The sequence below is a fragment of the Danio aesculapii genome, chromosome 10 (genome assembly GCF_903798145.1).
Source record: "Danio aesculapii chromosome 10, fDanAes4.1, whole genome shotgun sequence".
NCBI lineage: Eukaryota > Metazoa > Chordata > Actinopteri > Cypriniformes > Danionidae > Danio > Danio aesculapii.
The window spans coordinates 36,917,200-36,933,574 of record NC_079444.1 but is presented as its reverse complement, the minus strand read 5'-3'; the positions used below and the strand labels follow the sequence as shown (position 1 = coordinate 36,933,574).

The 16,375-nt window shown below is 36.0% G+C and overlaps 1 protein-coding gene across 2 annotated transcripts in view; it reads right to left on the bottom strand.

The window, feature by feature from the left end:
* The window catches only part of ksr1a (kinase suppressor of ras 1a), a 112,986-nt gene extending 101,980 nt beyond the window's left edge, over positions 1 to 11,006 (bottom strand). For both annotated transcript variants that reach the window (XM_056467209.1, XM_056467208.1), the window contains exon 1: positions 10,593 to 11,006. In XM_056467209.1, coding sequence (XP_056323184.1) covers positions 10,593 to 10,796 — 204 coding nt within the window. In that variant the 5' untranslated portion in view covers positions 10,797 to 11,006. The remainder of the gene's footprint in view (positions 1 to 10,592) is intronic.
* Between the last annotated feature and the right edge of the window lie 5,369 nt (positions 11,007 to 16,375).

Genomic DNA, 16,375 nt, shown 5'->3' with positions numbered 1-16,375 from the left:
TGGGCATTTCACTCTGTCTCGTGCTGAAGCCTGTCACTGTCGACCAATCGCAGCAGGCTGTCATCGGTCCAATCAGCGCAGATTAGCTTCGCGCTGAGGAGGGGGTTGGGAACAAATGAATCGCTGAACGATTCATATGGGAGTCGTTGGGATAATTAGGTAAAAATAAATGCAGGTTATAAGACCATCAAAGTGTTTTATGACCTTGCATGCATATTAGACTGTTGTTGGAGACCCTTACAACCTAAATATGACCCTATTTCATGTATAATATGGGCTCTTTAAATATATTTGTCAATGTGCCGTTTAATGGAGAGATTTGAGAATCACAACCTGTACGTGTTTTTATTTGTTAAAATTGCTCTATTACATGCATTGTGCCTAGCGTTAAAGATATGTTGTAGCAAGGATGTAAACAAGGATGTAAACAAGGAGAAATGCTGTTTGGCACCGCTAACAATTTAGTTACAGATTCATATTAATCTGTCAAACTGCTGTAAAAACCCACAATCTTCAGCAGCGCTGCAGTGTCTCTCTATGCGGACGCTTTCCCTGCGTTCTACATCTCAAATAACAAGCTCGCAAAAGATATGTGAACATTTCATATGACTTAAACATGCTTATAAACCCAATATATATATGAAAGACACTTGTCAGATTTGATTTTAGAGAGCAGGCGTAAGGTTCTGATTCAGGCACAAACTAATAGGCTAACAGCTACTCTGACTGGCACTGTTTACACAGCGCGTGCTTGTAGGGGCGTGACGCTTTTCCTGGTGATGTGGAGCTGATCCGCAAATCACAGCACATTATGTTAGCTATCCAATCAGAGCCTCTTGAGAGTGGGCCTTTCGGAGGAACTAGCTCTATATAATCAAAGTAAGATGTATGAAAAAATAACGTGATGTTTTACAAATGAAGCATGAGCACACATTGCTTTTCATCTTATAAACACAACCAAGCCTTAAAAATACACTCTGGACCACCTCTTTAACAAACTAGTATTTTAAGAATCTTTTTTTTAATAGGATAAAATTTATTTTAATGTGACATATTTAGAGTGTAACTACTCATTTAACCACTGAGTAATATTAATTAATTACATGTACTTCCAAAATAGTTGGGGTTAGAACAGGCATGGGCAAACTTGATCCTCGAGGGCCGGTGTCCCTGCAGAGTTTTGCTCCAACACTAATCAAACAAACCTGAACACCCTAATTAGTGTCTTTAAGATCACTAGAAAGCTACAAGCAGGTGTGTTTGATTAGGGTTGGAGCAAAACTATGCAGGGACACCGGCCCTCCAGGATCGAGTTTGCCTATCCCTGGGTTAGAATGAGAGTTCTACCCAGTGGTTGAACTAGGTATTACAGTCCTGGATCAAAACAAATGCAAGCCCAAGTTGCCAGATTAAGAACAGGAGCGAGTCTAATGATCGAGCCTAAAGGCTGTTTAAACTGTGCTCTAAATAAAAGCAACAGCACACGATAGAAGGAATATTTTCTATATTAAAAGGAGTTTTTGTCTTAACTAACACCTCAAATTGATATATTAGGAACAGCTTCTGTTTCTTGCAGCTGAACAACAGAAAACAACAATCACCGCAGCTATCAGATGGTTCACCTCAGATCTTGAAAATAAAATAAACCATTTGAAATTGAACTTTAGAACTAAACACATGAGTGATTCAGCATGTACATTCAATAATGTTAATGTATGTTTTAAAAAAGTATATGTATTAATTTGATTATAAACCTTACTATTTTGTTGGAGTGCAGTATGTGCACAATTCTGTGCTTCTGAAAGGCTGTACTTAAATTTCTATTGCGTCTGGTGCAAACAGCCAAATTGCTTATCACTGCAAATTTCGTCATGTAGCGTGTTGATAGGACAGGGGGTTACACTGTAACCTGCTCACCTAATGTTTACGTTCATAATATTTATATCATTAGCTAATTAATAACCTTATGCAAAAATCATCCTCTCATTACCAGTGTTGGGCAGTAGCGTCACTGCTACTAGCATTTCTCAGTAGCGTTGCGGTAGCGTCGCTACTTTATAGATCCAATAGCTTTTCAGTAGCTAAGCTATTTTTTTACTCAAGTAGCGCAGTAGCGTCAACAAGCTACATTAACCGATCGTAGATCAATAAGTGACAGCACCAACATTCACGGAGCTGTAAGGCCGGTGTCTAGCCGATGAAGGTAAATCCATATGATGGCGAAAAAGATGATTTTTTCTTCTTACTGTTTTACGATGGTTGACAACAAACTTTTTGGTGCATTACAGCCAGCTCTCGCTCTGGTCAGTGATGTCGCAAATCAATAATTGGGCTGACACGAGAAACTTGCTTGATGGAAAGATGACTGAGGGAGAGGAGTATATATATATATATATATATATATATATATATATATATATATATATATATATATATATATATATATAGACACACATAAGTTTACTGTAGTAAAGGCTTAAGTATACTACGGTAATTACTATTATTTCATGATAGTTATTAATGATACTACAATATGTAAGCTAATGTAATTTAATGCTTATTTGTAAATATTTCCCTTTACTATACATTACTATAGTATTTTAAATGTGTAACACCTGGTTTTATTGGATTTAATGTTTTTGCTGTTATATACTATAATTTGTTTCGGTTTGGTACAATATATATTATTTATAGTAAATAACTGAACTGAACTATTCTGCCTCATATGATTCATTGACAGTTTTAGTGATCACTAAGATATGAATGATAATTTACGTTGCTTCGATTTAAAAATGAAAATTGCAAAAGTAGCTGAAATGTAGCTAAGATACTTATAGTATCTTAAAAGCATAGTAGCTTTTAGCTTAGCTTGCTACATTTCCCAGGGGGTAGCTTTTAGTGTAGTTAAGCTACATTTTAAGTAGTATAGATAATAGCTTAGCTCACTACAATTTTAAGTAGCTTGCCCAACGCTGCTCATTACAGAGTCTGTTACTGTCCACCGGAGGTCGCATTTCAGTCACGAGCACCTTCTTTCAGAGCCTTGCTGAATGAATGAATGAATGAAATACGTGGTTTTCCGCCAAAGCAACCCAGGATGCTGAAATATAATTGTCTAAACTGGCATTGGGCGGGTTAAAAGACCAAAACAAAGGCAGATGTTCTGGCACGTAAAACACATTTTCAAAGCAGAATATCTGACTTCAGAATTGATTTTTAGATAAACAAGTATGCTTCCTTAGCATGTTTCTTAAATATCTGCAAACATATCATGGTGTTTTTATGCTTTAGAAAAGTCAAAAACTTACTTGCAGCACTTTTGAGGCTGGTTTGTACTTCTACGTCGAGTGATCAGCGTGACCCACAGCGCCTGCCTTGCACATAACCGTAAATTTATAGTTCTGCCCACTGTTTGTGTTGCTCTGCAATAACACTTCTAAAACACTAGCTGGCAGTAGGTTATGTTCCTCTGTATCAAGTTTCTTTACAAGTGTTTTTTTTTTTTACTGCTACCTTAATGTAAAAGTAGCTAAAACTCACTCATTCAGAGCCAGGAACTGGCTGACGTGCAACAACTTTCATCATAAGGTATACACAAAACAAAAGTTTCCATCTGAAGCTCCTTCACGGGACTCAACCATCACTCCATCGAGCTCGTGGCTATCAGAACTCACCACACTTGTCACAGCTACCAAGCCGACCAATCACAGAGCTTGCACTACGCATTGTTGCGATGTGAAGTTACATTTTTTGAGAGGTGCGCGTCAGCTTCGGGGTCAGCCATGGCGAGGGCTACGCGACTGCGTGAAAGGCTACGGTGGACCACATGCGTACGCTTGATGCAGTACAAATCAACCTTTAATTAAATTGTTTTGTTAGATTTATTTCTTTTGGCAACACTGCTGTTTTTCATTTGATTCAGTCATTAGAATCTGAATTAGAATCTTTATTGTCATTGTACAAAACGAAATTAATATTTGCCCTTCCCTTCAGTGCAGTCTTAATTGTCTAAAACAACAATATTAAGAAAAATCACATTCTAAATGCATATATTTATTGTTTAATATCGTTTAATAAATGATAAATTTATTATAAATTTATAAATTAATAAATAATTTTGTCTCACTAATCTGTTTGTTGTGATTTCCCTTATTTTCACCCAGCACCAGTAGAACTGTTAATGTTATGTCTCACATAAACACATAACAGTCTACAATGATTTTCCTAATTACCCTAACTTGTCTAATTAACCTTGTTACCCCTTTAAATGTCACTTAAAGCTGAATACTAGTGTCTAGAAAAATATCTAGTCAAATATTATGTTCTGTCATCAAGGCAAAGATAAAAAAATCAGTTATTAGAAATTAGTCATTAACACATCTTCTCTCCATTAAACAGAATTTAAGGAGAAAAAAAATAAACAGGGGAGCTAATAATTCAGGAGCGCTAATAATTCTTATTTCAACTGCATCATCCTTCGTGTTCATGTTTGTATTAAGCGAAGGGTGAATAAATCATTTTTGGGTGAACTATCCCTTTAATAACATCTCCACAACCATCTCAAACAATCATCCTGGTGCATGTGGTCACATCTTCACCCAATACTCAAACTACAGGCCCTCCGGGGCTGTTTGCACACCATCCAGCCCACGGCTGTATTGATTCCTCATTAATTACCCCTACACTGGGGCACTTTCAGGTGGAGCGCACATCAATATTGACACCTAACCGCCAGCGCTGTGGAAGCTATCGGCAAAAACATCACACAGAGGCCTTTACTGTCAAAATATGCCCTGGTCTGGAGATGCTGCAGTGAGACAGGGCTTCCAGCAGCATCAAACTGCCAAGAATATTTCACCAAGTCAACAAATTCAGGTCAACTGAAAACCCCCTGCTGGGTCAGTCTGCTGTGGACTCCATGCATAAGCCAACGCTCAATGGTTTCCTTTGCAGAAGTGCATCGTGGTATTTGTGTTGACAACATACAGTGATGAACTTGTTTAAAGGAAAAAACATCCAAATATGGAAATTTGCTGTTCATTTACTCAGTCTCAGGTCATCTAATATTCATTCATTCATTCATTTTCCTTCAGCTTAGTCCCTTATTTATAAGGGGTCGCCACAGCGGAATCAACCGCCAACTATTCAGGCATACGTTTTACACAGCGCATGCCCTTCCAGCTGCAACCCAGTGCTGGGAAACACCCATACACTCTCACATTCACACACACACACTCATACACTACGGCTAATTTAGTTTATTCAATTCACCTATAGCGCATGTGTTTGGACTGTGGGGGAAACCAGAGCACCCAGAGGAAACCCACGCCAACACGGGGAGAACATGTAAACACCACACAGAAACGCCAACTGATCCAGCCGGGACTTGAACAAGCGACCGTCTTGCTGTGAGGTACAGTGCTAACACTTAAAAATCGAGAAGCATTTTCTAGACAAGCAAAATATTGTCCTTTTAACAAATAATTTGTCAAAATTACATCTTCCTTTTAAAACAGCAATAGATACAATAAAAACGATCATCTTGATTTTGTTTTGACATAAGATTATTTTGCTTGCCCAATTGGCAGATTGTTTTGCTTGTTTTAAGGAAATATATTTACTTAATTTTGAAACATTTCTTAAAACAGGACTATTTTTTTTGCTTGTCTAGAAAATGCTTCTTGATTTATAGTGCTCATAGTATACAAGTACACCCCACACAAATCTCTCTTTTAAATTCATATTTTTAATAGGAAGCTATACAATATTATATTTGTACATATACATTGGATTAGTCAGTACTGAAGCCTAATTTGGAGCTTATCTAACAAAATAACTTACGATAAAGGTCTTAAAACTAGTACAGTCAAATTTATGTTATAGAAAAATATTAAATACTAATTTAAAAAAAAGAGGAAAAATCAAGAGAATCAAAAAATTTAGTTGATATTTTGTGAGTTGTACTTTTTTTTTTTTTTTTGCAATATTTTGCTTGAATTAATTGTATTATCTTTTTAAATTTCTAAATAGGTTTGGTGACTAAAATATCATTTTAATAAATATATCTGTTTAATAAATCTGTTTTGTTTAAATGCACCAACATTGCAAATATTGACTGAGAAACGGATAAGCATATTCATTTTCATACTGGGTTTACTTAATTATGCAGAGCACTGGTAGAGTTTTAAGATATGTGGACTAGAAACAAGACAAAAATACCGTAGTAAGAAAAGCATTTTTTGCAGAGCACTGACACTTGGAGAGTCAAAATAACATATATGTGACCCTGGCTCACAAAACCAGTCATATACTGGATGGGTATATTTTTGGAAATAGCCAAAAATAAATTATACGGGCAAATTTTTTTCCTTAAAAAAAAAAAAAGGCCAAAAACAATAACAATAATTTCGATTTTTTGTTTTAACATAATATTATTTTGCTTACCCAATTGGCTGATTATTTTGTTTGTTTAAAGGAAAGACTCACTTAATTTTACATTTTATTTCCTAAAACAAGAAAATTTTCTAAATAATGCCAGATTTAGGAATTTTTAGATATTTGGATGAGAAACAAGACAAAAACCTCCTTTTGTTGTTGTTTTTTGCAGTGTACTGACACTTTGAGAATCAAAGTAATATATGTGACCCTGGACCAGAAAAAGTCTTATACTGAATGGGTATATTTTCAAAAATATGAAATATATTTTTAATACGGGCATTATAAATTTTCATTTAAAAAAAAATTCTTACTTAGAGTTTTAGTCTTGTTTAGTCCAAATATCTACAAATTCTGAAATCAAGAAGCATTTTCTAAACAAGCAAAAAACATTGTCTTGTTTTGAGAAATAATGTAAAAATTAAGCGAGTTTTTACTTTAAAAAGCAACAGATAGATATATTGGATATGTATATTTTTGGAAAAAAAAAAAAATTAATTAAAAAAAAAAAAAAAAATCACTACACTTTTTACTTCGAGCTTTTGTCTTGTTTCTAGTCCAAATATCTGAAAATTCTTAAATCAAGATGCTTTTTCTAGACAAGTAAAGCCAGGATTTCCGCGGGGTATTAAAAAGTCTAGAATTTAAAAATTGAAATTTAAAAAAAAAATTGAACTCTTAAATTCGCTGTTCTAGGTCTTAAATATTTTTGCACAGGTCTTATTATTCCCGATGTCCATGTAAGGCTACATCTAATGCTCATTTAAATTATTTTTCATTGTTGTTGCTTGGATTTCGTGGTGTTGTAGTTCTTTATTTCACTAGTCCAAATGTAATTTGCAGTATTACAACTACGAATGAGACCAACATGCAATAGCCAATCAGCTTTCTGTTATTGAACTCAGTGCGCGCGGCGAGTGTGACTTCATCAATGTGTTTGCGGAGGTTCGCTTTGAGTGCACGTGACATGACTTCGGCTGGCGGAGCTCACGAAATGTTTTGAGACTCAGGTGAACAGTTTGATTGGAGTTGAATATGAATCACTTTGAAGAGATTTTGTCTGCAAACAGGTACGACTGTAGAGACACCTTTATAATCAGTCCATGCGTGATCATCATAGGGATAACCAGATGACCAATAATTGCAACAGCAGTGGAAAAGGAGGAAAGTTTTTGTAAAAGTTTGGAAAAACCTGAGGGATAAGTTTGTTAAAACAAAAAAAGAGCCTATGCAAAAGTGGAGACCCATGTGGTTTTAATATTACAGACTACGTTTTTTCCACCAGTCATAGGTTTTACACTGATGTATATATTACAATTTTGAAGTTAAAACAATTTACAAGTTACAAACTAAAATGAAGGAACAAATTATTTCTTTGATAACTGGAAATGAATATGAACAATATACTGATGGCCTGTTTTTCTGGGCTTTATTGGTGATAATGGTCAGGACTCAGGAATGTTGGACCATTATTGCCTTTTTAGCTTATAAGCAGAGGACAGAAACTAGCCAGACAGCAATGTGTGAATTGAGGAAGAGGGCCAAAAAAAACATCAGTAAGTTTTTGCTTTTATTCTTGCTATAATAGTAGAGCAACCCATGTTCTGTTGCCATTCATATTTAACTTTATTAGGTAGAACTGTCTGAGATATGCAGAAAAGCAAGCGACGCATCAAAGTTTGATTTAAAAGATCTTGAATGGTTATAAAAATCTTTATAATCATTATAATAAATTCTAAAAATAATAAAAAACAATTAGTTTAAAAATCTTCAATGATTTTAATGATATGACATAATGATTTGATAGTTCCGGAAACTTCCTACTTCTCTGTTTATCCGTCTGACTTTACAGTGGGTTTCTTTTAACCGCCCCCTGTCATTTAAAAGAATATCTCAATGGCAAACGTGTCAAGTATAAAAGACCTTATCTGTTTCGTGAGGTGCGCGATGCGGCATCAGCCTTAAGATTTTTTTATTTTTTTTCCTGTAGTTAAATGGTGCATCTAACTTGTCTTCAGTACTGTTCAATTTAAATACATTTATTTTATCACAAATCTTATGATTTTTGCATTTTCTCTGTGTATGTGTGTTTATGATATTGTGATATAGGGTCATAAATTTAATACTTGGTCTTAATGGTCTTAAAAAGGTCTTAAAAAGTCTTAAATTTGACATTATGATATCTGCAGAAACCCTGAAAACATATTGTCTTGTTTTCAAAAATAATATAAAGTCACGTTTTTCATTAAAACAAGTAAAATAATCTGGTAATGGGGTAAGCAAAAATAAGTTTCAGCTTTGAAATAAGATTATTTTACTTAACCTGTTGGCAGATCATTTTGCTCAGAATCCTTTGTCTAGAAAATGCTTCTTAATTTAAGAATCTTTAGATATTTGGACTAGACAAGACAAAACTCTAAGTAAGAAAAGCTTTTTTTTTTTTGCATTGTAGAACATTAGGTAAAGATCATGATCCATGAAGACCTACTGTAAATTTCCTACTGTAAATATATCAAAACTCTATATCAAAAAAAATTTTGGATTAGTAACAGGCATTGGTGAGAAATTAATTTAGACAGCTTACAGTTTGTGTGAATTTTAAGTAGCTGAGATTAATTGCAATATGTTATTGTATTTCCAACAGAATCGGAATATTGAGTAGGGGGCGGGGCTTTATTTTGCACATCATTACCTCGAAGCATCATATTCTGGCTGAAGCGTCAAACTGATGTCCTCAGAGAAGGACCGCTAGTCCAAACGCGGAAGCAAATGATCAGACTTTGATTGAAGATTATCAAAAACAAATGCTTTTTACTATGTTAAATTGTACAGATGGTTCACCTAAAGAATAACAATGTGCACTAGCAAAATAAACATTAAAAATTTTGATTTCGAAAACCAGTATTATTATTTGTTGTAATCCACTATAATGCTGCATTGAGCTGTTTTTTTTTTTTATACCTGGGAAGATCGCAGTGTGTGCATTGAGTTTTTAATCACTTTACTGTAGGAGCAGATCTGTCAAGTTTCTGAAGCCATAGGCGACAATTTTTTTTTGTCCTTATTTCCACTGCCGAAATAAACAACTTACAGGCAAAAACAAAATGACTGTGGGTTCTGCTGTTCAGGACCGAATTACAGAAGGTGTAAATTAAAGGTAATAAAATTGCAAAAAAATATGTTCAGTTTTTGCACAGATTCATATTGCTTCATAATATCCTTATGTATCGTCAGGAGCAATATGAATTCATTTAGTTTTACCTGCATATACGTCGTTTTTGACTCTCAGAATGTCATATGACTTGCATTGTTAGAAACAGCAAGGTTTCAGCTTTAAAAATCTTGGATTGCCTGAGAGTAAATGAACAGCAAAATGTCATTTTGGGGTGAGTTATTGCTTTAAAATAATTTAAAACTACCATGATGTTTCCAAAATCAGAATAAAAAAAACTTGGTTCTTCATTTAAACGGCAGCAAATAAATATCACCAAAAGCATCTTACTCTGATTGATGAAAAAGTACTGCTAGTAACAGGATTCAAATGCAGGTCTTGTTAATCTTTTCTTGTTTTCAGAATATGCCAAAATTAAGTTAGTTTTTCCCTTAAAAAAGCTATAAATACAATAAAACAATCTTGTTTTTTGTTTTGATTCCTCTGTTTGGCAACTTATGAAAAAAATACTGCTAGTACCATGGTGTTAAATAGTTTTACTATGATACATTGATATTATGCAAATTTGATTATGATATTAATGCATTGTGATATTTATATCTTAACCTAATCCAGAAACCATTGTATTACTCATGCCACAGTTTAAATAAACAATGATGTAGTATTGCATATTTTCTGTCAGAAAGGTTCAACCCTTTGCACTTCTAAAATATATACACACACACACATGTATAGCATCATCATAATTGTGTCCATAACACCATATACACAAACATGGTAATACCCCAGTACTTTCTTGGTTATAGGGAATTTTGTTAAAAGGCAAATAGGAAGGGGTTGTTTCCCCATCCCCGTGCGCCTCAATAATGCAGCACAATGAACAGCTGCAGTGCAAAAATAGGAAGAAACGGGCAAAGCGCGCGCGCGAGAGCGGATCAGCTCTTTCATGACGCTGCACTTCGGCCGTTCGCGACCGTATTATTACCTCTAAAGTGCGGATCTCCTGCTGAGTGAGATCGTTGGACGCCGCGCATTTGGTCCGGAGCCCTTGCAAGCTGGAGATGGAGATGTCGATCATGTTCTGGATCAGTTCGCACTGATGTAGCGCGGCCATCGCTGCGCCACCGCCGCTGTCCCTCTGTTCATCAGTCTCCTCCACCATCATCAGCGCCACTCTAACACCATCCATCCCACTGCATCGGGATCGGCGTGGATGGAGAGACGGACGAGCGCAACTACTGATGATAACAACGCGAGCCACATGCACTATTGCAGGCGCATGCCATCGGACTGTCCGACCGGTGCGATTGAGGAGCTCTGCGCTGGGATCCACAGAGGAGACGCGCCTGAAGGTTTAATCCCAAATCCAAGTGCGCGATGCGGGAAGCGCGTCGTGCGAGCTGCGCGTTCCGCTGCGAGTCTCTGCTCAGTGTCTGTCAGCTGTGGGGAAACATCGCACGACGCGGTGCGCGCTGGGAAATGAAGTCCGCGCGCACATGTCTGTAGGCTATGCACTGATAAATGGATGGATGGATGGATGGATAGATGAATAGATACACTGAAAAGATGATTGATTGATTGACTTACTCAATTTTTCAAGCTAAGTGGTTGCAAACAATTTATATGGAATTTAATTTAAACAAATTAATTTGAACATTTCTAAAGTTTTTTAACATTTCTAAGTTTTTAAATTCAGCCCATATAAACTGTTCGCAGCCACTGACCCTAAAAAATTTAGTAAATCCAACCAATCATTTTCTTTGGTGCAGACAGAAAGACAGACAGACAGACAGACAGACGGACGGACGGACAGACAGACAGACAGACAGACAGACAGACAGACAGACAGACAGACAGACAGACAGACAGACAGACAGACAGACAGACAGACAGACAGACAGACAGACAGACAGACAGACAGACAGACAGACAGATAGATAGATAGATAGATAGATAGATAGATAGATAGATAGATTTTCATTCATTCATTTTTATTTCAGCTTAGTCTATTTCAGGGGTTGCCACACCGGAATGAACTGCAAACTATCCCAGCATATGTTTTATGCAGCAGATGCAGCGAACTGCGAAAGTTGTCGCAGAAGCTTGCGTTTCCGGTCTGACGCATTCGCATGCATATGAATGGAAGTCTATGGGGAGAAAAGTGCAGTGACACCGCAGCTTTAAAGGCTTAACTAGGTAAATGATTATATTACTCACCAGCCACTTTACTAGGTACACCTGTCCTCATTAACGCAAATTTCAAATCAGCCAATCACAAGGCTGCAGGGGCATAGCAACCGGGGGTGCAGGGGGATGTCCCCCTCACATTTAGAGACAGACTATTTAGAAACAGGTAATTAAGAATGTAAACATTTGGATTTCATACAGCTGCCCCCCCCCATTTTAAAATGTCCACTACGCCCTGCATGGCTGCAACTCAATGCATTTAGGCATGTAGACATGGTCAAGATGATCTGCTGCAGTTCAAACCAAGCATCAAAATGGGAATGAAAGGTGATTTAAGTGACTTTCAATGTAGCATGGTTGTTGGTGCCAGACGGGCTGGTCTGAGTATTTCAGAAACTGCTGATCTACTGGGATTTTCACGCACAACCATCTCTAGAGTTTACAGAGGATGGTCTGAAAAAGTGAAAATATCCAGTGAGCGGCAGTTCTGTGGGCGCAAATGCTTTGTTGATGCCAGAGGTCAGAGGAGAATGGCCAGACTGGTTCGAGCTGATAGAAAGACGACAGTAACTCAAATAATCACTCGTTAACAACCAAGGTATGGACAAGAGCATCTCTGAACACAAAACATGTTCAACCTTGAGGCGGATGGGCTACAGCAGCAGAAGACCACACCGGGTGCCACTTCTGTTGGCTAAGAACAGGAAACTGAGGCTACAATTCACACAGGCTCACCAAAATTGGACAATAAAAGATTGGAGAAACGTTGCCTGGTCTGATGAGTCTCGATTTCTGCTGCTAAATTCAGATGGTAGGGCCAGATGAGTTCACTGTACTCAAATGGCCTCCACAGTCACCAGATCTCAATCCAATAGATCAGAGATTCGCATCATGGATGTGCAACCGACAAATCTGCAGCAACTGTGTGATGCTATCAAGTCAATATGGACCAAAATCTCTGAGTAATATTTCCAGTACCTTGTTGAATCTATGAGACAAAGTATTAAGGCAGTTTTGAAGGCAAAAGAGGGTCCAACCCGAAACTAGTAAGATGTACCTAATAAAGTGTCCATTGAGTGTAAAAAACAGCCACAATTGTAAAACAAATGCAAAACTTAAGAGATTACACTCCAAAAAACCAAAAAAACAAAACAAAACGCTAACACAACTAAAACAACCCAGTGTCCATTTCTGCTGTTTTATACTTAGTGAGTCCTCATCTCAAACACAGACCCTTTTGCATATTACGGTCCAAACAGAAACAAATGAAGAAACTAAACTGATTTCTGCACACAAGCAGGATCATATTTAATCAGATTTGTTAAGATGCACTGGAGGAGGAGGGTCGGGGTGTTAGAAGGATTTCTCATCTTGCTGAGGGTGTGATGTTCCCTCAATCTGACTGCTGAGTCACTTTCCAAAGCTCACCTCCTCTTCCATCTGCGCTCCATCTCGCTCTCGCTCTCGATCATCCATCTGGCCTCCATCTCTCCATCTGGGAGCTGCATAACACTCGACATCTTCCCCAACACATTGCATGTACACACACTCTACAGCACTGCTCAAGGACGCAAGTTATGTTTCACTATCGTGGTCTTACTGCATTCATGATCAGATAAAGTAGTCTTAAATGCAATAGATGCAAACATTAACTAATCTTAAAGTCAGCATTAAATTAAAATGTACAATGTTTATTTTACTAGCGCACATTCACTGCAAACAACTAGTTACTTTGTTTTTAAAAAGTAAGTAAACCCGTTGTAACTTGGAAGTGTTAAGTCTGTGATTAACATAATTCTTATCATTTTGCAGTAAGTTTTTAAAGTTAATTAATAGTTTCAAAAGCAACATGTTTACTCATGTTTTTAAGTCAACTAATCGCTTTAATAGCAGTAGGTTTACTCAAGTTTAAGTCAGCTAATCACTTTAAAAGCAACATGTTTACTCATGTTTTAAGCAAAATCAACTAATTGCTTTAGTAGCAACAGGTACACTCACGTTTTAAGTCAACTAATCGCTTTCAAAGCAACAGGTTTACTCACGTTTTTAAGTAAAGTCAACAAATCGCTTTCAAAGCAACAAGTTAGCTCACTTTTTAAGTCAAGTCAACTAATCGTTTTAATAGCAACAGGTTTACTCATGTTTTTTTCAGCAAAGTCAACTAATTGCTTTAATAGCAACAGGTTTACTCATGTTTTTTTTAAATAAAGTCAACTAATCGCTTTAAAAACAACAAGTTTACTCACGTGTTTAGAAAAAGGTCAACTAATCGCTTTAATAGCAACATGTTTACTCATGTTTTTAAGCAAAGTCAACTAATCAATTTAATAGCAACAGGTTTACTCACATTGTTAAGTCAACTAATTGCTTTAATAGCAACAGGTTTACTCACATTAAGTCAACTAATTGCTTTCAAAACAACAAGTTTACTCACGTTTTTAGGAAAAGGTCAACTAATCGCTTTAATAGCAACAGGTTTACTCATGTTTTTAAGCAAAGTCAACTAATCAATTTAATAGCAACAGGTTTACTCACATTGTTAAGTCAACTAATTGCTTTAATAGCAACATGTTTACTCACATTAAGTAAACTAATTGCTTTCAAAACAACAAGTTTACTCACGTTTTTAGGAAAAGGTCAACTAATTGCTTTAATAGCAACATGTTTACTCATGTTTTAAGCAAAGTCAACTAATCAATTTAATAGCAACAGGTTTACTCACATTGTTAAGTCAACTAATTGCTTTAATAGCAACAGGTTTACTCACATTAAGTAAACTAATTGCTTTCAAAACAACAAGTTTACTCACGTTTTTAGGAAAAGATCAACTAATCGCTTTAATAGCAACATGTTTACTCACATTAAGTAAACTAATTGCTTTCAAAACAACAGGTTTACTCAAGTTTTTAGGAAAAGGTCAACTAATCGCTTTTATAGCAACAGGTTTACACACGTTTTTAAGCAAAGTCAACTAATCACTTCAGTAACAACAGGTTCACTCACATGAAGTCAACCAATCACTTTAAAAGCATCAGGTTTACTCACGTTTTCAAGCAAAGTCAACTACTCACTTTAATAGCAACAGGCTTACTCACATTTTTAATGGAAAGTCAACTAATCACTGTAAAAGCTTCAGGTTTACTCAAGTTTTTGATGTAAAAGTCAACTAATTGCTTTCAAAGAAGCAGGTTAACTCACGTTTTTAAGCAAAGTCAACTAATCACTATTTTTACAATGTTGTTTGTCTTAAGATGAACAATTAATTCAAGCAACCTAATCCACTGGGGGGAAAAGCTGTTTGTTTTACTAATCTAAATAAAATCTGACCATTTGACCATTTGTTTAGCCACAACCCTCCAACCATTATTCATTCTTTTTCCTCCAGCTTAGTCCCTTTATTCAATCAGCGGAATAAACCGCCAACTTATACAACATATGTTTTACACAGCGGATGCCCTTCCAGCTGCAACCCAGTATTGGGAAACATCCAAACACACTCATTCACACACATACACTATTGCCAATTTAGTTTATTCAATTCACCGACAGCGCATGTCTTTGGACTGTGAGGGAAAACAGAACACCCGGAGGAAATCCACACCAACGCAAGGAGAACATGCAAACTCCACACAGAAATGCCAACTGATGAAAGGAGGAGCGCAAAAATAAAACCCCGCCCCCTACTAGGCCAACTGACCCAACCGCGACTCGAACCAGTGACTTTGTTGCTGTGAGGCGACAGTGCTAACCACTGAGCCACCGTGTTGTACCCCTCCATCCATTACTGCAAATGAAAGATGAAAAAAAGAGCGCAAAAATAAAACCCCACCCCTACTCAATATTCAGTTTCAGTTGGAGATACATCAACATACTGAAATAAAAGATTGCAGGAACATCAGGCTCAAGTGGACTAATGGTTACAAATGCTTGTTTATTTTTTATTTAATATTTTAGTTAGAAATGTTATGTCCTTTTCTTTTCAGCTTTGATTACTTGTTATTTCATTTCATTTTAGTTCTTGTTAACTGTTACCAAAGCATTTGTTTGGAATATTATAATTTATTACTCTATGTATTATTATTATTATTATTATTATTATTATTATATTTAGTTTTAATAAGTAATATTTTTATTTGAGTGAGTTACATTACTTCAGGTGGACTTAAATTTTTCCAAAATTATTTTAATTTTAATTTTTTACAAATGTTGTTTTGTGCTTCCAATAATTTTTTTTTGCTTTGATCATAATAGACTGCTATAACAGACTTGAAAATATTCAGTTTTTCAGGATTTACAGGATTAATTAGACATGGGTTTGAGTAAAACTATCATATTTGTTTTATTCTATAAAGGTTTGATAGCATGTCTTAATTTCAAATAAAAAACAAAACATATAGAGAGAAAATAACAAGTCAAAATAACAAACGTTTTCATTTGTTTTGATATGAAAATCAGGGTTATTCCACCAAATATTTCTTTGCTAACATTAGTTCTGCATAGTATAAAAATCCTATTTAATAAGGGTAAATCCAAGCAATGAGAAAGACATCTCACATTTTAAATATGACATCCAAATAACTA